Genomic DNA, 22,513 nt, shown 5'->3' on the forward strand with positions numbered 1-22,513 from the left:
GGGAGCAGGAGGATCCGCTATGAACGTAATTTGATGCTATTGACACAACTTTGTCTTTCAAGTTGTCTGTAACTCTAAGGATTCCTCATTTTTCTTTATATACAAGAAGTTTCCTTGATACTTGTGTACACCAGTGGTCAGAAAACTTCCTGTAAAGGGCCCAGGAGGTAAATAATTTCGGCTTCTTGGACCATATGGTCTCTGTCCCAACTACTCAGCTCTGCCTTTGTAGTGAGAAAGCAGCTGTAGATGATATGTAAACATATGGGCATGGCTGTGTTCAAGCAGCACTTCACCATCCCCTGGTGCAGACTGTCAAAAGACCAAGGAGTTCCCCACTTTCTTTGGAGAGGTTGGAGGGCTCTTTGGTTCTAGACAAAAGAATCAAAGGGCATAAATTGGCAAATTAATTTCCTCTCTCTTTCAAAGGAGAAAGTGGTCATTGTTACCTCCCAAAATAGACTCCCTGGTGATCTTATCATGGTAAAAGCAAAGAGGTCCATGTTGCCTCTTCCCTTGGGTAAAGGCAGAAGAGTATAGGTCTGGTTATTCATTCATTTTATTGGAGTATGAACCCCCTGTGGGATATTTATAATAGGAGGAGGAAAATCATTAGAGCTTCCTGACTCTATCTCTTGGGACTTACTAGAAGATTTTGGAGAGTGGAGAACTGCAGGGATAATTAGAATTATGATGTCACCGATGTGACAGTGATGTCACAGTGTATAGGAGTGCCTTTTAATGAGGCTGTCCATAAGAATCGGAAACAACTAGAAATGGCTTCTTAACACATGAAATAACAAAACCAGGAGCCTTATACTAGTCACTGCCAATGGTGAGTCCTCTGCTGCAGCCTACCAAGGGAAAGTGGCTCGGATGTCTGGAATTTGTTTAAGGGTGAACAGTCCTTCCCAGTGGGCAGACCCAGCTACAGACAGGAACATGGGGACCTTGGGGCTGTCAGAAGTTTCTCCCTCACTCTGGAGTATTGGGTGTTTGATTTGGTTGGTTCTCAGCTCTTGACTCTTGACTCTTGTTATCACCCTCTAGGTTTTGTGGGACTTTATGAACTTCTTAGAAGTCGTCTCAAATAAGACATTTCTTTAAAACAGCATTTAGTGTGATAATAAAACAGAAATGGAGTTGTCAAACCAACTCTCCCTTCCAGGGTACTGTTAGGAAATACAGGGTTGGATTTTTCTGGAGAGGTTGGTTTCTTCCAAGCCAGTGGAGCTCAGGTCAGCTCTGCAGTTCCTTACACCTCTTTAGTGAGTGAAGACAGGGGGAGGTGACACTCATGGAGGTGTTTGCTCTTCTTCACGGGGTGGGGTTATCTCAGGAAGAAGGCAGTGTTAGATGAATATATGTTGATCCCAGAGGTGACCCAGCCCAGCAGGGCCCAGGGCTAGTCAACAGAGCAGAGACCTAAGTGGGGGCTTGGGGAGGGGAGGGGGAAGAGTCTCTGGCTCTTGGTGTGAAGGCAGAGGGGAAGGAAGCTCCCTCCGCACTCCAGCGCACTGATTTTGGAGGCCTTTGGACTGTTTGTGAGATGCAAGTGCAGTTTTGTTTGGTATTCGTCACTCCAAATCATACAAACAAATATAAACACGAGACTGTATGACTCAGCATTCTTTTAATGCTTTTTAAAAAAATTCTTGAACAGGCAGTGGTAAATGAAGACACGCAAGGAAATGTGACCCAGCTCCAAGCTGAAGTGAAGAGACTCAAAGAGCAGCTGGCCCAGCTTACTGCAGGGCAGATACTACCAGAAAGCTTTCGGACCGGAGGTATGACGAGCGCAGTGTCCTCTAACCTGAGGAAATCCTGGTGTGGGTATTAGTATGAGAGCCCTCTGGTGACAGGCACAACACAGTAAGGCTACCCAGATTTCCCACAAGTGTCTGTTCCTGTTTATTTCACCTACATAGGAACATGGTACTTTGTAACCAGACACAGTTACCACAGGTACTGATTTCTGTGAGATGTGGTGGGAAGGGGGAATAGAAATAATTTTGAATAATTCATCCCTAATAAGTACTAAAAAGAGATACTAGTAAATTTCATTTAGATCCACTTCCAAGATTCTGTCATACATAATCTTTATATGTTTACTAAGTTGAATATGAGACTTACTTTTCTTCAAAGAATAGGTAATTTGTAGACTGGGTTAATTTGAAATTCATGATCTGGTGATGAGAGTCTGATTCTTTAAGACGAATTGAGAGCAGTCAATCAAAGGCTATTTTAGCGCATTGCTTAAAATTTGGGAGATAAAACATTTTTCCTCTTTTCTTTCTTACTGGACCCGTTACAGACAAAGATGAGACTGACTACATGAAGTATTTCCGAGAGGCAATGTTATTCTTTAAGAAATCTGAACAGGAAAAGAAGGTAGGAAACTGAATTATTAAAAGGGGATTCAAGATATTTTAGGCTTTCACTATGAGGAGGTTTTCCGAGTGAAATAAATGGCACAAGTAAATAAAAGAAAGACTGAAAAACCTAATTTTGCCTTTGAGATTAAATGTGAAGATAGTGTTTATTGCTTGTTTTGTGAAAATTTAGGGAAGCCCAGTTATTTTTTATGTTTAACCAAATTATGAATTTCTTAAGTCTTTGGTAGAAAAAGTTAGCCAATTGGAAGACCTCACCCTCAAAAAAGAAAAATTTATTCAATCTAATAAAATGATCGTGAAATTCCGAGAGGATCAAATAATGCGCCTGGAGAAGCTCCACAAGGAATCCCGGGGAAGTTTTCTGCCCGAGGAGCAGGATCGTTTGCTGTCGGAATTGAGGGATGAAATTCAAACTCTGCGAGAGCAAGTGAGTACATGACATTCGCAGTAACTGTAAAACTAAAAGAAGTTCAAGGCAAGTATGAATCAGTCACCAAATTGGTCAGCAAATTCTTGTAATTTAACGCAAGAGAAAGTGTTGTTTTGTTTGTTTGTTTTGTTTTGCGGTACGCGGGCTTCTCTGTCGTGGCTTCTCCTGTTGCGGAGCACAGGCTCCAGACACGCAGGCTCAGCGGCCATGGCTCACGGGCCCAGCCGCACCACAGCTTGTGGGATCTTCCCGGACCGGGGCACGAACCCATGTCCCCTGCATCGGCAGGCGGACTCTCAACCGCTGAGCCACCAGGGAAGCCCGAGAAAGTGTTTTAAATGAATTCAACTGACAGTATGATTGCATAATGTGACCCCCACACACACAATTTTCTAAACTAGTAAAACCTGAAGGGAGAAGGGAGGATGTGGTGGTGGTGTCTCTGCCCTGGCAGTTAGCCCTAGCAGGCCAAGCACCCTTCCTCCCAGTGGGCATCTGGGGTTATCGGAGCCAGTAGTCTCTTCACAGCTGAGCCCTTTGAAGTGTTGTTGTTTTTCCTTTTCCCTGAGAATCTGGATAGTGGACACGGGCACGTAATTAAAAAACAAGGATAATCTCTTACCAGAGGGGATATCTTTTGAGAGGTTTTTCTGCATTTTCCAACTAATATTGATAGATGTTTTTACTTTTATCCCTTTTGTGCACAGAAGACAGCATACACACTTTTCTGTACCTTGCCCTTTTCATTTAATGTGTCTTTGGGGGGCATTCCACCCTGGTCAGTAGAGAGTTTCCTAATTCTTTTCAGTGTGTTAATTCAAGCCGTCTACTTTGCAGGAAGAGCCTGCCACAATGTGCACCCTGTGCTTATCACCGTAGGTGCCTGGGTGAATATTTCAGGGGTAGACGCGGAAGTTTCGAGCTTCCAGACCCGAATGTAGAGTTCAGAGTTGTAGGATATGCATGTATTCAGTCTGATGGTAAAAGCTGAGGTGCTCCCCATCCCCGCAATGCCTGCGGTGTCCACAGTGCTTGCTGTTGGCTTTCGGAAAGACTTGTTCACTAAGGTCATGTTTGTAAATATGTAGGTCTCTAAATTCTTCCATGTGACAGGTAGAGCACCACCCCAGAGTTGCAAAATATGCTATGGAGAATCATTCCCTCAGGGAGGAGAACAGAAGACTGAGATTGTCACAGCCTGTGAAAAGAGCCCAAGAAATGGATGCCCAGAGCATCGCAATCCTGGAAAAAGCTTTCTTTGAAGTATCTGGCACAGAGAAAAATGACAAAAGTAAGACGTGATAGTTGTAAACATGCCTTCTAGGGGCGAGGGGACTGTTTAAAAGGGCATCGATATTGCCTTGCATTGAGGGTTTTCATTTTAGCTTCTAGACCTGGTGTACAAATTTCTTATACACATACTTACTCTTTATGAAGGCTAATAGATACCCATTAGCAAAGGAATACTCAGAATATCTCTGTCTTACAGATAAAAGATTGATTCAGATATTACTTCACATTTTTATTAAATGGAATTTTCCTATTTTAAGTATTTGAAATGAAAAGTACTTAACTAATGACAACATGAATGAATGTAGAGTTGAGATATTTATTCACTGACGAACATCTGTACAGTGTGAGAGATGTCAGAGTGATCAGACTCACGGTCCAGCCAGCACAGTGATTGGTCCTGATGTCATGGTTGCGGGTCATACTTGCCAGTGTACGTTCTGCTCCACATTAGTGCTGTAAGTTTACTGTTACTCTCTGAAAAGTGGTTTAGTTACTGATCTGATTTACACGCTTGGCAGCTATTGGTGTTAATGCTCTGGGATTTGGTAACAAAGTCTATGTTTGCTCCATTCTTAGAGTGAATATCTTCATGGTCTTTTATCACACTCTGTTTCAGCCTTTGTTTCTCTTTAGGTTGAAATTGAGATCGTTCTAATTTTTTTATACTGCAATGATAAAGGAAAAAAATATTTTTTTAATTTCCTTTTCCAAGCCTTCTTCCATTCTGTTATGAATTAACAAAAGAATAAAATTCACAGAATAGGGGTTGTAGAGAAACCACAGTTTTAGATGCAAAGTTAAAATCAGGTTTTCTGTATTAACTATTTTTTCCTACAATGCTCTGTATTTTGTAGGCCATTTTGCCCTCAGTAGTACCTTAACTTACTACCTTTGAAAGATACTAATGGTAATTTCTGGACCTCACCATCTTCTAAACATACATCATTCTCTAAACAATTTCTTTTTTAACAAGCAGTTTGGGGTATTTACTTCAACCTTTCTTCTTTTTTTTAAACATTTATTTTATTTATTTATTTTCCTTATTTTTTTTTGGCTGCGTCAGGTCTTTCTTGTGGCACATGGGTTCTTTGTTGAGGCATCTCTGTTGAAGCATGCAGGATCTTTTCGTTACAGTGTGCAGTCTGCTTGGGTTTCTGTCTAGCTGCGGCACATGGTCTTCTCTCTAGTTGTGGCACGCAGGTTTTCTCTTTAGTTGTGGTGCACAGACTTCAGGGCTCGTGGGCCCTGTAGTTGTGGCACGCGGGCTCCAGAGCACGTGGGCTCCTCTGTAGTTTGCAGCAGGCGGGCTCTCATTGAGGCGCAAGAACTCAATAGTTGTGGTGCACGGACTTAGTCCGTGGACTTGGTCCACGGCATGTGAGATCTTAGTTGCCCGGACAGGGCTCAAACCCACGTCCCCTGCATTGGAAAGCAGATTCTTTACCACTGGACCACCAGGGAAGTCCCTCTCTAAACATTTTTACGTTATTTCCCATACTGAAACTCAGTGGCACTCTTTTCAACAAATTCAGCCTTCTAAGCAATCCCTGAAAATTAATATATTCTACCTGGTAGTTCTTTCAGTTGGCTGCCATTGCTGTTTGTTTCTTTTGCTAAAAATTCATTGACCGTTGGCACTAATTCCTGCAAGATTCAATTGGTGATGTTTCTCTGTCCAGCAGTGTGGGTGTTATACTTCAGTCATTGTTTGCTCTTTTCACTTAATGGAAAAGGTGTTGGCTTAAATATGCCCCTTCATCCTGTGGCTTCACAGCTTCTCAAAAACAACTTCTGATACTCTTTGATGCACTGGGTTGTGTCTTACGTCTCCTCTTGAGTTACAGGCTCTTGTATTTTAGGGTCCACCTTCCAATGATTTCTCTTTTTTCCTCCTTGTGCTTCAAAATTGATACCTGGCAGAGAACTTAGAATATGTATTCTGTTATTTTTCTCTTTCAAAGACCAGGTTGTTTCCTTATTATCAGGTCAGCAAAGATTCTCTCCTAAAGCTCCGAAAGAGCCATGTTCGTTAGCAAACACTGAGAAGTTAAAAGCACAACTCCTGCAAGTTCAGACAGAGCTGAATAATTCAAAGCAAGAATATGAAGAATTCAAAGAACTAACTAGGTAAAGTATAAATACACATTCATGCTTACTATTTCTGATCTTTTAGTGTTGGTTTGTTTTGGTGTTAAGCATTGATTTAACTGAGCATTTACCTTAAATATTCTAATATAGCAGCTAACTTGTTTTGACATGAAGGAAAAGGGCTTGCATCTAGCTCTTTTTCTTTACTCATTTTTAAAAATTGAGGTACAGTTGACATAAACTTCTAGTTTTTAATAATATATTCAATGAACTAGATGATACAGATGTTTTAAGGGATATACCTATTGAGATGAGTATCTGTTAAAGTTACTTGTAAATTCTTTATCTGGCCAGCAAATTTAAATCACCACTGTTATGAATTAGATCAGGATTTTTAGAAATTACAGGTTTGTTAATATTCTTTTTTTTTTTGAGATTCAAGTTCTATGCAGTTATTTATTTTTTATTAAATTTTTCCTGTTAATATTCTCACTTGATATTCTTTGTAAAAGAAAACAAAGATAAACCACATTCATATTATAACTAAGATTAATCCTGTTCTAAAATATATAGACATGTTTGTTGTAAAAATAACATTACATATGGAATCACTGTGGATTGTTTGGGCTTTTGAATTGGAGCGCTACTATTTGCTAGTTGAATACCTTAAACAGTCATCAATCTCTGAGCTGTATTTTACCCAATTGGAAAATCCCAGTAATAATCTGAAAACATCTCTGATTTAAAGAGATAACTATAAAGTTTTGTGAGAATATAAACTGTAAAGTACTCTATAAATGTATGACATTACTTATTACCTGAAACACTCAATATTATAATATGTATTAGGAAAAGGCAGCTGGAATTAGAATCAGAGCTTCAGTCTTTGCAAAAAGCGAACCTTAATCTTGAAAACCTTTTGGAAGCAACAAAAGCCTGCAAGCGGCAAGAAGTTTCTCAGCTGAATAAAATTCATGCAGAAACACTTAAGGTAGGTAATCTGAAGCAATACTTCAACCTTAAGTCCGTGGTGTCTCATTTTGTTAATAATGGAGAGTCTGCACAGATCATCTCCAGATACAGATAGAATCCCTTGCTGACAGTTAACCCCAGGGTAATACTAGTCCTAAGGTTCTGATGTATACCCCGAGTGGCAGGGTCATGTAGGGAAGAATACAGCATTTGGAATCAGACCTGGGTTCAAATTCTAATCTGTCAGTAACCTTAGGCAGAGTTTCCTAACTTCTGAGCCTCATTTGTTGCCTCTGAATTGGAGACGAGGCCAACTTAATAACAGGGTTTTTAGAGCATTAAATGAGATAATAAAGTGCCTGGCACCTGATGGCTCTCAGTATATGGCAGTTGTTGCTATAATGTGTTGTGTGCTCAAAGCTTGCAGTGGAAGAATAGAAATCCTAAAGATAAAGACCACTAAAGAATCAAGGGTAACATGGGGGATAATAGAAGGAATTGTTCCCCTAAATAACCATAGCCCCCATGAAATAAGAAAACTGTGAACATCTGAGAATGAGGAGAGGGAAGGGGAATACATAAGGAAGGCAAAGGTTAAGAAGCTGATGCTGCTCATCCTGGTTATTTTAACTTTTGGACCAAATTCTCTGAAGGCTAAAAAAAACAACTTTCCTTATACATCTTAAAAATAATAGGTGTTTATCTCTAATGGTTATCTTTATCAGTGATGCTTTTTGTATCACTTAATAGGATACTGCTTTTCAAAGTAATTTTATTTGTTTGAATAGGTAATCACATGACTGGAATTTTTTTTTTTTCTTTGTGGTACGCGGGCCTCTCATTGTTGTGGCCTCTCCTGTTGTGGAGCACAGGCTCCGGACGCACAGGCTCAGAAGCCATGGCTCATGGGTCTAGCTGCTCCGTGGCATGTGGGATCTTCCCGAACCGGGGCACAAACCCGGGTCCCCTGCATCGGCAGGTGGACTCTCAACCACTGCGCCACCAAGGAAGCCCGGAATTTTTTTTTTAATATTATTTATTTGGTTGCACTGGGTCTTAGTTGCAGCAGGCAAGCTCCTTAGTTGCGGCTTGCTGGCTCCTTAGTTGCAGTACATGGGCTCCTTAATTGTGGCATGCAAACTTTTAGTTGCAGCATGGATGTGGGATCTAATTACCTGGCCAGGGATCAAACCCAGGCCCCCTGCATTGGGAGCGTAGAGTCTTAACCTCTGCACCACCAGAGAAGTCCCATGACTGGAATTTTTAAAGGTACCAAGTGACAAGTCTCATTCTGTCTGCTGTCCTTTCAGACAACCAAGACCCTCCTTGGAGGCAGACAATGTCAAGAAGTTTTTTTGTTTTTTCTTTCTTTTTCATATATATTTTTATTTTTCACAAACCGCATACACACACACATCATTCTACACCTCAATTTTTTGTTTAAACATAATGATATTTTAGAGTTTGTCCCATGTCTAAAGGGAGAAAAACAAACTTTCTTCTTTATTTATTTTTTGGCTGCGTTGGGTCTTTGTTGCTGTGCACGGGCTTTCTCTAGTTGCGGTGAGCGGGGGCTACTCTTTGTTGCAGTGCATGGGCTTCTCATTGTGGTGGCTTCTCTTGTTGTGGAGCACGGGCTCTAGGTGCGTGGGCTTCAGTAGTTGTAGCACGCGGGCTCAATAGTTCTGGCACACAGACTTAGTTGCTCCGCAGCATGTGGAATCTTCCCAGACCAGGGCTTGAACCCGTGTCCTCTGCATTGGCAGCCAGATTCTTAACCACTGCACCACCAGGGAAGTCCCTCTCTCCTTTTTGTTTTTGTTTGTTTTTTGTTTTGGCAGCTGCACAAGAATATACTGTATGGATATATCATGATTTCACTTGATATATATCAAGTTAAATACTATTATTTAACTTGAAAATACTATTTTCAAGTAAATACAAGAAAAATACTATTTTTTCTTATAAAGGTAGAATTTTTAAGATTGCTTTTTTAAAAAGGCGGCCTTTAAAATCTGTGCAGGAAATTATTTTAAAATACTTGCAGAATATCACCAAATGTTTCATAATTTGAATTTGTAGCCCCTTAGCAATAGAATTATAGAGCTTGAAGCACTGTGGCATTCTAGTCTACTTCTTTTTATAGCTGAGCAAACAGGATGAAGGGGATTAAAAGGTTTGCCAAGAGTAGCATAGCAATTCAGGTCTTGTTGTTGTTGTTCATTTTTAATTATGTGAGAACTTTATGGATACATTATCCTTGTTTAAAGAAAGTATACATATGTATACAAGTTTTGGTTAAAGTTCCTTTTGAGTACCACTGCCAATCTGGGTCTAATCTGGTCCTTCATTCCCCATCCCCATCCCCAGGGGTAATTTATTATCAATTTGGGAATCCTTTTTCTTAGCAATTTTGTACAGTAAATATACATAGTCTGAGAAGATATGTGGAGTTATTTCATAGAGTTGTTGTTGTTTTTTTTTTTTTGTCGTACTTTGTTTTTAAAAATAAATGGAATCATCCTACATATATTATTCTGCAATGGGCTTTTGTTAACTCAGGAATATGCCTTGTGTCTTTCCACATGAACTAGTACTTAGAACTCTACCTCATTTTAAACCCAGGCTTCTATGCTTTGGAAGAATTCCGTGGCTTATTTAGGTGGTTTCCAGTGCAGGCATTCTCCGGGGTGGGTTTTATGAAGGAGAAGTGGTAGTTTTAGGACGTTTCAGCATCCTGTTGAAGTGCCCTCCAAGTGGCTGCACCACATTCCTTCCCAGGAAGCCTGGGAGCACTCCTTCCATAGCACTGGTCCCAGAACTGGCATTGTTTGACAGTCTGATGGGTGAAAATGGTTTTAATTCTACTTTCCCTCATTTCTAGTGAGGTCAGACCACATCTTTTCCTATGTTCATTGCCATTGGTTGGAACACAGGAAAAGATGTTTGACCTATGAAAAAGTGCCTATTTTCCTACTAGTTATTTATCTTTTTCTTGTGATTTGTAGGCGTTTTATGTGTTAATCTTTTGTTTGTTATGTATACTGCCAGTATATTCTGCCATCATGTTCCTTGTCTTTCATCTTTGTATGTGATACTTTTGTTATACAGAAGTTTCAAAATTTTGATATAGCCAGGTTTATTGATCTTTTATCATTGCGACTTTCTTTTTTTGGCCGTGCCGAGTGGCTTGCTGGATCTTACTTCCCTGACCAGAGATTGAACCTGGGCCCCAGCAGTGAAAGTGCTAAGTCCTGACCACTGGCCTGCCAGGGAATTCCCCCTTTGTGACTTTTTAAATACATTTTTAAAGGCCTAAACAATCTCAAGAGCATCAGTATATTCTACTTTCTTTTACTACTTTTATTTTATTTTATTTTTTTGCTTTAAAATATGCTGTTTATTTTTTTCTCCAATTATAAAAATAATACATTATGCAAACAGGTAGTTTAGGAAACACAAAAATCCACCCAGGAAAACGACAACAAAAGCCCCTCCATTCCACCAGCCAGAGATAAGCGCTGCTGGTGTCTGTGACTAAGGCACATCTGAGGCCGTGCGCCCAGCCCCGGCCTCAGCAGAACTGAGGTGGGGCTGCAGGCCAGGAACAAACAGTGAGACACACGTAAGACAGCCGAGCAGGATAAAGCCGGAGTCTTGTCTTCCAATAACTAGAAGCTGTTTCTCCCTCCTTGGCACACGGTGAGGGCCAGTGTCCCAGGCCCCGCAGGGACCCCCCAAGCAGCTGCCAGGGGAGTACAGTTTACCCAGATGCTCTGGAATGATTTTAAAATCTGGAGCGGATTAATGGCTACTACCCCTGTGCTAATCTCACTCATGGCTTCCAGATCTGCTCCCTGGGCCAGAAGCGGGTGGGGAGAGGCCTCAGGCCGGGGTGCCCAAGGGGCCTGGACACGGGCTGTCATGTGCAGAGAAATGCCAGGGAGCCACGCATCTCAGGGGGGACTGGCCTGCCTGGACCTCACTGCATACAGACGATGCCTTTTAAGTCTGGGCAGAAGACAGAAGAACTCACAATAAAAGGAAGGCTGCAGTAAGGCTCCAAAGTTTCTGCACATAGAACGGTGACCATTTTTGATGCTGCAGAGCCCCACCCACCAGGGGACACAGGAAGAGCATGTCCCGGCTCCCTGAGGACAGGACTGGCCTCTCCTCTCAGCCAGACACCCACATCCATGGTCACAGGGGATACCCCAGGGCTCCCCGGGGCACAGCAGGGACTTGCGGGCAGGGACCCTGAGCCTGTGGGTGTGACCGCACGGTCCAGAGCGGGCACCAGGAGACAGGGGAGAGAGCCGGGTGCCGGGGTTGGAGTCCCAGCTCTACCGCCCGCTGCCCTTGGACCAGGCAGTCTGTTGGGCCTTGGTTTCCTCATCTATAAAATGGGAATAATGCCCACCTCATGGGCTCCTGAAGGGACTAAATAAAACATGAGAAGCAGGTCACAGCACTGGCACATCTCAAGGGTCAATAAATGTCACAGTACCCATCACTCCTTCCCATTAACCTGCTTCGTGTCAACCCTGTGGCTCTCACTTTTTTTGAAACTGTCCCTCTGAGCGCTGACCAAAGCCTGGGGGGTAAAGGGGAGGTTTATCCTATCCAGAGCCAACCCGAATCTAGATCCAGCCAGGCCTGCCAGGTGGCGAGAACCCGTGAGCCAGCGGCCTGGACCCTGGACCAGAGAAGAGCAGCCCTGTGAGGGCTCTGCCAGGGCCACGTTCAGACTGCAGAGCAGACAGGGCCCAACAAAGGATGGGCTTGTGTGGAGGGGCCCCGTGGGGGGCACTGAGGCTATGTAGGCAGACCTCAGGGGAAGGCACCAGCCAAGCTGGAACTCTCCCTGCAAAACTGAATCCCTCATCATTGTTTTGCCTTTAATCACATTTTTAAACCCTTAACATACAAACATCTGTTCCTTGATGTTTCGTCTTTGTTCCTCTGTCATCCTCAAAATGAAAGTCCAGAACTTTCTGCACTAATTTTAAAGTCGGGCTGAACGTTTAGTAATGAACAAGGCTGCTTAAATTTCCCTCTAATTTTGTCTAAGTCTTCGTGAAGTTTATCATAAGTAGGGTCATCATAAGGGGGTTTCTGAATCATCCCAATCAATGATTCTAAGACCTTCATCATTTTGCTGTCTTTCTCAATGGCGGAATCGTGCCGGAGACATCTCCAAGCAAAAGCAAAACCTTGGTAGCACCTGATCTCAGATCTGATTTTAGCTCCATGTAACGTGTTATACTGTCTTCCTTCAATCATACCCAAACTGCTTCCTTATTCATAGCCTTCCTGATACGCTTCCCTGTGAAACCTCTCATCCGCCATCACGATGGCATCGAACGTGTCCTGACTCCCGGCCGTGGCGGCAGCCGCCCTGCCCCCAACCCCCGCCCCTCGGACTCGGCCGCGCCGCTCCGCAGCCACAGACCCGCAGAGCCTCGGGCACGGACGCCTCTTTTACTACTTTTTTTTGTTGTTGCAGTGCGTGGGCCTCTCACTGTTGTGGCCTCTCCCGTTGCGGAGCACAGGCTCCGGACGCACAGACCCAGCGGCCATGTCTCACGGGCCCAGCCGCTCCGCGGCATGTGGCATCTTCCCGGACCGGGGCACGAACCCGTGTCCCCGGCATTGGCAGGCGCACTCTCAACCACTGCGCCACCAGGGAAGCCCCCTTTTACTACTTTTATAATTTTCTTTTTACACTGAGATTTTTAATGCGTCTATTTTATTTTTAAATGGCATGACATACAGGTTTACCTTTTTAAAAAAATAAACCATGTTTTATATATAGAATCTAAAAAAAAATGGTTCTGAAGAACCTAGGGAGGGGCAGGACAGGAATAAAGACGCAGAGGTAGAGAATGGACTTGAGGACACGGGGGGGGGAGGGTAAGCTGGGACGAAATGAGAGAGTGGCATGGACATATATATGCTACCAAGTGTAAAATAGCTAGTGGGAAGCAGCCGCATAGCACGGGGAGATAAGCTTTGTGACCACCTAGAGGGGTGGGATAGGGAGGGTAGGAGGGAGGGAGACGCAAGAGGAGGAGATATGGGGACATATGTATATGTACAGCTGATTCACTTTGTTATAAAGCAGAAACTAACACACCATTGTAAAGCAATTATACTCCAATAAAGATCTTTTTAAAAATAATAAAATAAAATAGACCATGTTTTTCTCATTAATTTGAACTTTCCACATATAAATTATTCTAATTCTGGACTTTTTATTTTCTTTCAGTGTTCTATTTGATTATACGTATGCTAATAATGCATTGTTTTAGTGACCATACACTTCCTAATTTCTTGTCTTTTTGTCTCTTGCACTTTTTTTTCTTGTATACAGTTTAGAGTCGACTTATCAAGTTTCATTTTTTAAAATCTTACAACAATTTTTGCTTGAGACTGCTTTGAACTGATAGGTTTGTTTCCACAAGGGCATTTCTATGCAGCCTCTCAAGGATACCTTTTCTTTTCTTTTTTTCTTAAATATTTGTTTATTTGGCTGCTCCAGGTCTTAGCTGCAGCATGTGGGATCTTTAGTTGTGGCGTGTGAACTCTTAGTTGTGGCATGTGGGATCTAGTTCTCTGACCAGGGATTGAACCTGGGCCCCATGCATTGGGAGCGCGGAGTCTTAGCCACTGGACCACCAGGGAAGTCCCAAGGATACCTTTTCTTTTCTCTTGATGAATAGAATTATAATTTTATCCTCTCTATTCACACAATTATAAATATGCTATTTTCATGTGTGCTAATGTTGTTTTCCTAATAATTTTTTGCTGCAGATCATAACGACACCAACCAAGGCTTATCAACTTTGGTCTCGATCAGTACCAAAACTAAGCCCTGAACTGGAGAGCTTTGGCTCTGCACACACTCAGAATTCTAGCACATTGGATAAGGATATCTTAAATGAGCCATTGCCACCTGAGATTAATGAACAAGCTTTTGAAGCCATTTCTGAAGAGCACAGAATGGTGCAGGTACCTTTTTAGTATTAAAATCGTATCTTTTTAAGGATAAGTGTGTAAAAATCCCTGGGTTAGAAATCAGCCTGCTCTTGTTCTTTTAACCTGCTTTGCAGTATTTAGCAAGTCAGTTTCCACTCTCCTTGAGCTTTGGTTTTCTCGTGTGTAAAAAGACCAGTTTGCTACTAGCTTCTAGTTCCAGAACTGGTTTACATGGCACAGTGTTGTATCTGCTAAAATACAGATACAGTTGAAAGAAACTTGTGATCAAATTTTAGATAGCTTTTGGTATATTTGAAATAACATGTGAAGTTTGTTTATCTCAGAATTCAGTGATTTGTTTTTTCTTTTAAGAAGTTTATCTACTGTCTAGTAAAACTTACAGGGAGCCACGTCACCCCAAATTCCAAAATTTTGCCCTTCCACGGGTATGGAGGCCTTTCTGGTGAAGTCACTTCATATAGGCCTGAAAAAGTTTCTTAGAAGTCTCAAGATGGTTCTACGATTTATTCTATGATTTTAATTTTTATCACTTCTTCCCTTTGTGTTTGAAATTATCCACTTTGATGGGCCACAGGTATAATTCTGAAACATGAGAAATCATTAGTGTAGTCTTTCGAAATGGTTTTCTGGCTCCAAACTGGCCTTTGATACCTTTGTCCATATGAGGTTTTGAGTTTTGTATTTTTAATGCAGAAGAAATTACGGAATGTTTAAGATGTCCATTAAAAGAATTTTTGACCACTGAAGTTCTTGTGTTGCAGGAACAAATGTGTGCCCTTCAAGTCAAGTTGGATGAAGAAGAGCATAAAAACCTAAAGCTTCAGCAGCACATTGACAAACTGGAACATCATTCTACTCAAATGCAGGAGGTGAGACCGTGAGCGTTGCCTCAGAAAATATATGAAACAGATCCTCAAAGTAAGAGCATCCCAGGAAGGAAATGACTCTATGAAGCCTTGGTCAAGGTTTATTTGAGTTGTATTCTCTATTTTGTTACTTCACCTACTATTTTGTTACTTCACCCACTATAATGAGACACACATCCCTAGTCTGAATTTAAGACTAGACTTTAAAAACAAACAAGATGATGATTTGGAGTGTGTCTTAGCATGCCAGTATTTTTTTTCCCAGTAAATTTATCTCTTTCCCAAAGCTTTTCTCATCGGAAAGAACTGATTGGACCGAACAGCAGCAAGGGTATCTCTCTCAGTTGAATGTCCTTGAAAAGCAGCTTCAAGACACTCAGACCAAGAATGACTGTGAGTCTGAACACTGGAAGCTTCCTAATCTGAATGCTGTAACTCAGTATCTTTTTACTCATATGGATAAAATGTTGTCCCTGTGTTTTTGCTTGGTTGTTTCTGTTTGTTTGTTTTAAATTAGACCAGATGAGTAATAGCAATATATTATAAAGGGTAATTTTTTCCAGGACTGCTCTCAAACAAATGATACAAATGTTTGCTTAAAGTTTTAATACTGCTTTGAAAACAAAGTGTCTTGAATTCATAAGATGAATGTTTTACTAGTGACAGAAAAGCATAAAATATATTTGTATGTATCCATAGATGTGGGAATATCATTTAATTCCCAGTTTTTTCAGTTTCTTCTTTCATCAGAGTATTTGCAATAGCTTATGATAAAGCTAAGGCAAAAAAGACAGCCGTTTCCTTTTCTTTGATCTAAAAAGTTATGTAATTTTAATTCCAGTTGGAGTTTCCTTAGAAGACCAGAGTGTTTAACCTGTTTTGGAAAGTTCTGGTGCATCTCCAAGGGTTTTCAATAAGTAAGATTAGGTCACTTAAAATACGTTAAATCTCTTGGCTTTTTTTCTTATTTGAAGAGTTTTGAGGCACATTCTGCAGGAGAACTGTAGAAAAATCAAATGACCTACATGTGAGGGACAGGTGTTAACTTTTTTTTTTTTTGGTAGAAATACACCAAAAACCATGAGCAAGGGAGAGGAAGAAAATAGAAATCTCAGTGCTCCTAGGTACCTCCCATTTAGTTGTTCACAATTTTTACACTTAAAATGGTCTCTTCAACTTGTTTTTGCTGATTGTGTGAAGGGTACCTATCAAATTTATTTGCCTCCTTTGTAAAAAATACATGTAAAGAAAAGTCTGTTAGGAGTTATTATGTGTTTGTTTATTTTAGTTTTGAAAAGTGAGGTACATGACCTGCGAGTAGTTCTTCATTCTGCAGACAAGGAGCTGTCTTCGGTGAAGCTGGAATATAGTTCATTCAGAGAGAGTCAGGAGAAAGAACTCAACAGCCTTTCTGAAAGACACATGCATGTACAGCTTCAACTAGATAATGTCAGGTAGAGTTGTTCTGTTATTGTTTCAAGTTGCCTGATCGGCCTGTAGCCCAGGGCTACTTGAAGTACAAGTGCTATAAACCCAACTCAAACTAGTTTAAAAAATTAAGAGGTAATTTATTGGGAATTTCCTGGCTGTCCAGTGGTTGGGACTCTGTGCTTTCACTGCCGAGGGCCTGGGTTTGATCCCTGGTCAGGGAACTAAAATCCTACAAGCCGCACTGTGCCCTCGTTTAAAAAAAAAAAAAAAAAGGTAGTTTATTGGCTCATGACATTGGGAAGCCCCAGAGGTGATTCTGGTTTCACGGACAAACTAGATTGAATCTCAAACAATATTGTCAGTGTGCATCCCCATCCCCCCATCCCCCCCCCCAGCTTCTCTCGCTCACTTCCTCTTTCACTCCCTCCCTCCCTTTCTCTCTGCTCTTCTTCCCTCTGTGTATTGCCCTTATTCTCTTCTACTGTTGAGGACCTTCCTCTATGTGACGGGGAACAGATTGCCTCAGACAGCTTCACCTTCTGTCTTCTGGCATAACAATCCCTGCGAAGAAATTCTCTCTCCCCATCGCCATATATCAATCCCAGAAAAAATTGGTATTGTTCTTGCTTGAGTCATCTGCTTACTTTTGGATCAATCACTTACCAAGGGTTGGCCCAACAGAAGTGATGTGTCTGTTCCCTCTCCAGCAGGAAAGCTGTGCTCTTACTAGAAGGGACAGTACAAGGTAGACTAAATCAGTAGTTGCCACCATTGTCCACCGTAACTCCAGAGGCTGGCTAGTTAGTCAAGTGCTGGTAATCTTGAAACAAAGTAATCTAAGATGTAAATTGTTTGTTTTTACTGGTTTTTTTTCTCACTAATTTCACCCTTTTGTAAAACATAACTGAAAACCATCTTGTGGTTTTGATGCTATTTCCCAAGTCTATGGCAATAATTTAATAATGGACATTTTGATTGTGATACTGTGAGTGTGATATGAGTGTGACTGCTTACTCTAGAAAAGCTGCTAATAGACAACCTTGAATTTAGTTTTTATAGACATTGCAAAGACTAAAACCTGTAATGCTTGAGTGTTTTTTGAATATGCAGCAAGGAATTAAAAATAGAGGAAGAAAACTTGAGGTCTGCATGTCTCCATAGACATGTTTTTGTTGGGCCTGCCCAGTATGGTTTTTGAAAAAAATTTAGCATAAAATGTTTTAAATTGAGAACTTTCTTATAAAGATCCATATTTCAGCATCCTCTTAAAAATCCGACAAGTTGGTGGCACTGGGCCCACATTCTTGTATGGCAGCCATCCTTTAGAGAGGGGCCTGTGCTAAGTCAGCACAGCCTCCACTCCCCGGTGCCATTTCCCCAGCACCAAGACTGCTGGTCAATGGCTATTTATCATCACAGGTGCACTGTTGTTTTTTCTTACACCTGATGTTAGTTTTTAACATCCGAATCACTAAATCTTATCTTGGCTCTGTCGTAAACTAATTTTGTGTGATTTTTTTGCACTCAATGTGACGTACATTGAGTATATCACTTACTGGGCTGCTTAAACTGTCATGGCTCTCAAAGGTTGCTAAGACCTCTAAGTGAAACCACCCAACTGCCGTGTATTTCTTGAATTATTTTACCTGCTTTATATATACAGTTTGTATCATAAATCATATGTTCTCCCTCCCTACCATGTATTGTCTGTATATCTATCTTTAGCAACTGATTTATCTTTACTTCGTAATTTGCCACTTCTGCTCTGCATGGAGTTAGTGAAGCCAGATAGATCCAGGTCTCATAGGCCTCTGTGTACACGCTGGGACATCTGTTTTGGGTGGTCCAGAGGTCATGTTTACTAGTTTTTGGATGAACTGTGTTTGGGCATGTCACAGTATGTTGCAAAGTAGAATAAGAGGGTGAAAACCTAAAAAAAAATAAGTAATAATCATGTGACTTAAAAGATAGTTCTATCCTAAAGGAGTTTATTCTCTTGCTCAGATCAAAGCCATATTTGCCATCTTGAAAAACCTTCCTAGAGTCAGGAGAATAGGTGTTGAGTCTGTAGAGTTCAGCTATCAACAAAATTAAATCAATAGGCAGGCAGTCTTTAGTTTACATGAGGCTTAGGTCTGGAACCCCCTAAATGAGTCTCATCACCCAAAATTGCCAATCAATTAAGCATGTCTGGTTGAAATCACGGGAGAAAGAAAGAAGTAAATGGCTGCAGGCTAACGTGCCCAACCTGTCTTTTCCGTCCCCGTCACACTAATATTCGTGCATCACATCATAATGACCATTTCACAGAAGTCCGTGAGGAGCTTTACATCATTCAAGCTTTCTGTAAGTTGGGAATGGTCTGTAGATGGGATAAAGTGAACTGCAGATAAATCTGACTAGCAGAACTACATTTAATGTCTATATTTACATTTGTAAAAATGTTTTCCTGTTAAAGATTAGAAAATGAAAAGCTTCTTGAGAGCAAAACCTGCCTACAGGATTCCTATGACAACTTACAAGAAGTAATGAAGTTTGAAATTGACCAACTTTCAAAAAACCTCCAAAACTGCAAAAAAGAAAATGAAACTCTGAAATCTGATCTGAATGTAAGTTAAGAAGGATATTGGTTATTGATGAACTTGTTCTGGATGTGTGACTGTTTGACCTCGTCCTAACTTCTGTACTGGCCCATTGTGCCTGCCGTGTAGAAGGTACTCCATGTGTTTGTTGACTACACCTTAAAATCTAATATAACATTGTCTTTTAGAATTTGATGGAGCTTTTTGAGGCAGAGAAAGAACGCAATAACAAATTATTATTACAATTTGAAGAAGATAAAGAAAACAGTTCTAAGTGAGTGCTATTTATCTTTTCCATAGTTGACTAGAATATCATTTACTACCACATTCTTTATCTTGCGGGTTTTCTTTTTTTTTTTTAATTATTTCTAATAGCCTGTTAAGTTTTTTTTTTTAAAGCATTCCAAAACAAATATCAGATTTTTTTGTATAAATGGCTATGTAGAGAAACTTAATTTTTCAAAACATTTAATAACTAGCTACAGTACTTTTTAAATGAATAGCAGCTGGTGGTGATCAGAACTCGGGACCTTCTGTAAATAAATCACAGTATTTATTATTGAAAGGTGGGGACTGATTTATTTCTATCTCTACTATTTGATTTCTCTCTGCTCTTTTTTTCTTCTGATCCCTTATATGAACACCATTGTCTTTCTTTCCTCTCTCCAAATTCTTTTCCTTGGTGATCTCTCTCAGTCTCTTTGTTCCAGCCAACAGGAGGATTATTACTCTAATAAGAAGAATTTGTATTAGTGTATTCAGCAGATACTTGTAGAGTTCTTACTATGAGACAGATTCTCTTCTAGTCCCTGCTATATACTGGTGACTCCATCTAATTGGGAAAGACATTTAACATTTAGTCGTTCATTCAAATGCTTAGTGATATCCAGCAAGCCAGGCACTGTTCGGGTAAATGCCAGGACATTTAGAGGTAAGACAGTGAACAAAATAGCCCTGTCCTTTTGAGGTTCACATTGTAACACAGAGAGATGGGTAATAAGTAAATAGTATATATTATGTTATAGAGTCCTAAGTACTCTGGAGAAAAATAAACTGTCCTGGCACAAAACTGGGTTTTTGTTAAATAACTGTTGAAGAAACTGGTTCAAATTTCTGATCCTACTGGAATATAATTCCTAACACCAAGTATGTGTCTAATAAAGTTCAGTTGCATTGCATTGAATCTCTTCTGTACGAATGGACTCAGTTCCTGTTTCCATTGAATGAGTCATGAGTAAAAGATAGTTCTTCTTTTCCAGAGAAATCTTAGAAGTTCTTGAAGCTGTACGTCAGGAGAAACAGAAGGAAATGGCCAAGTGTGAGCAGCAGGTAAAAATGTCCTATACTCTTACTCTGAAATTTGAGGTTTATAACTTTTATTCCTGATGTCCAAAGAGATTTGTTATAAAAATTGTTTCATCTTTCAGATGTTGAAAATTTATAATAAAAAGATGGAATTTTTGGTTGGTTGTATTATTTTCAACTCTTGTTTTTCTAACTACCGGTTGGCTATAATCATAATTTGTTGGTGGTTTCCTGATAGGGACCACAAAATCATTATCGTTTAACCCAACTTTTTATTTTCAAATATTACTCCTTAGTATACACTGTTTAATATGAAAAGCAGATTTCAACTCCTTTTATGCTTTTTAAAATACATGTGTGTGGTTAACTTTGTGATTTAATTCTCTTTCTAAAAATATTAATTTTTCCCCATAGATGGCAAAAGTACAGAAACTAGAAGAGAGTTTGTGTGCTACCGAAAAGGTAATCAGTTCTCTGGAGAAGTCTAGAGATGCTGACAAGGTAGGTAGAGGTTGAGGCTATAGCCCCCTGCATTTTCCTTATAAACGCTGCCTTCACATTCCAGTCTCCTGCTCCCAGGGTTAGCTAGCATTTCTGTATGCACTTAGGCCTTGCTCATCTTCCAAGGTTGCTAGAGAATGAAGTCTTTAAGTTAGTTTTCCTCATAACTTCAACCCAAACTGTTCTATCACTCTTGATGGCAGTGTTTCTAAAACACATCCCTGCCCCCTTTAACTAGGATGCCGTCAGTGCGACCTTTTCTCATTGATTGTGAGTGCCGTGATACAAATTCTCAAATCCCTGGTGTGGGCTTTAACTAGAATAATAAACATTAATATGTATGTCTGAACATAAAATTAGGTGTACATTCCTTATATGTCTAGCTCTTATTCATTCATAAAACCAAAGCAAATGATTAACTAACATATTAGAAAACCAATAAAATATAAATTGGTAATAATAATGTAATGTGACACATGACATTTTGCTAAAATAAAATTGACTTCTATTGTCATTTGGAAAGATAAATGATTTATCATTAAAAAAAGATCTCCTTGCTGTCATTGGGTATGAAGATATTGTTTCTGTCCTTGTCAGGAAGTTGTAGCTGACCTCATGAGCCAGATCCAGGAGCTAAGAACCTCAGTCTCTGAGAAAACAGAAACCATAGACACCCTGAGGCAAGAACTGAAGGACATCAATGTAAGTTCTGTCGCCAACGAGATATGAAATTTGAGCACGAGGCACAGTTCACAGACTCAAGTGGTTAACCAATGCCCCACAGAAGAAAGGGTTCTGTGGTCACCCACGTTTGAAAATATGTAGCAGTGAAAGCTCAGCAGGCTTGGGTATCTGCAGAACCTGCAGGGCCTTTAATATGGTGACGTGTGTGCTGTGTGCATCTCGGGAAGGCAAAGTTGGCTGCAGCATTTCTCAGATCTCACTGACCTGGGAACAGTGCTCTCTCTGCACATTTGGGAATTGCTGATCCAAATCAGATCAGAAACAGACTGGCTGTTGCCTCTGACGGTTAAGGGTATGTGGTGTTCCTTAATTGCTTCAAGAAAAAAATAGCACATTTTAGTTAAGTTCAGAGACATCAGTGATTTAGAAAGTGAGTTTGTTTTCCCATTATTGGGCTTTATCATTTCCTAAAGTAACTACTTACTCTTCCTGCATGTAAATGGTGAATGCTTCCTCCGTCCCTTGGGTCAAGGTAGGTTTTGTTAATGTTCCTCACTCCTGTGCTCCAAAGGGAGCTTGCTGCACTCCACTGATTTCTGATAAAGATGACAAAACCAGATGTTTTTTCACTGATACCTGTGGGACTTTTCCACTTCTTCTTGCCATTCATCCATTAACTCTTCCACTCCTTCATTCAACAAGTGGTTATTGAATTTATTTGTGTTGATCTGGTCATCACCTTGGAACTCAGACTCATTCTTCAGTTATTATAATCTAAAAATAAACTGATAATAAAGCAGACAGATCTTGTATCATCATTTTCTTTTCTGTAGGGCAAATATAATTCTGCTTTGGTTGACAAAGAAGAGAGCAAAGCATTGATTAAGAGACAGGAAGTGGATATTCTGGATCTGAAAGAATCCCTTAGACTGAGAATACTCTCCGAGGACATAGAGGTAGATGTTA

General features: G+C 40.5%; 1 protein-coding gene and 1 pseudogene across 1 annotated transcript in view; one reads left to right on the plus strand and one right to left on the minus strand.

Annotated features, from left to right (window-relative positions):
* Positions 1 to 22,513, plus strand: part of KIF15 (kinesin family member 15) — a 75,861-nt gene that overhangs the window by 39,147 nt on the left and 14,201 nt on the right. The window contains exons 11-26 of the mRNA XM_007445714.1: positions 1,664 to 1,787; positions 2,315 to 2,391; positions 2,614 to 2,823; positions 3,940 to 4,117; positions 6,105 to 6,246; positions 7,057 to 7,198; positions 13,993 to 14,190; positions 14,940 to 15,047; positions 15,332 to 15,437; positions 16,333 to 16,498; positions 18,934 to 19,084; positions 19,246 to 19,331; positions 20,317 to 20,386; positions 20,777 to 20,863; positions 21,461 to 21,565; positions 22,381 to 22,503. Of these exons, the coding sequence (XP_007445776.1) occupies positions 1,664 to 1,787; positions 2,315 to 2,391; positions 2,614 to 2,823; positions 3,940 to 4,117; positions 6,105 to 6,246; positions 7,057 to 7,198; positions 13,993 to 14,190; positions 14,940 to 15,047; positions 15,332 to 15,437; positions 16,333 to 16,498; positions 18,934 to 19,084; positions 19,246 to 19,331; positions 20,317 to 20,386; positions 20,777 to 20,863; positions 21,461 to 21,565; positions 22,381 to 22,503 (2,073 nt within the window). The remainder of the gene's footprint in view (positions 1 to 1,663; positions 1,788 to 2,314; positions 2,392 to 2,613; positions 2,824 to 3,939; positions 4,118 to 6,104; positions 6,247 to 7,056; positions 7,199 to 13,992; positions 14,191 to 14,939; positions 15,048 to 15,331; positions 15,438 to 16,332; positions 16,499 to 18,933; positions 19,085 to 19,245; positions 19,332 to 20,316; positions 20,387 to 20,776; positions 20,864 to 21,460; positions 21,566 to 22,380; positions 22,504 to 22,513) is intronic.
* LOC103084805 (oral cancer-overexpressed protein 1 pseudogene) lies at positions 12,151 to 12,981 on the minus strand (annotated as a pseudogene).

This window comes from Lipotes vexillifer, unplaced genomic scaffold (assembly GCF_000442215.2).
Source record: "Lipotes vexillifer unplaced genomic scaffold, Lipotes_vexillifer_v1.1 scaffold1136, whole genome shotgun sequence".
In the NCBI taxonomy this organism is placed as follows: domain Eukaryota; kingdom Metazoa; phylum Chordata; class Mammalia; order Artiodactyla; family Lipotidae; genus Lipotes; species Lipotes vexillifer.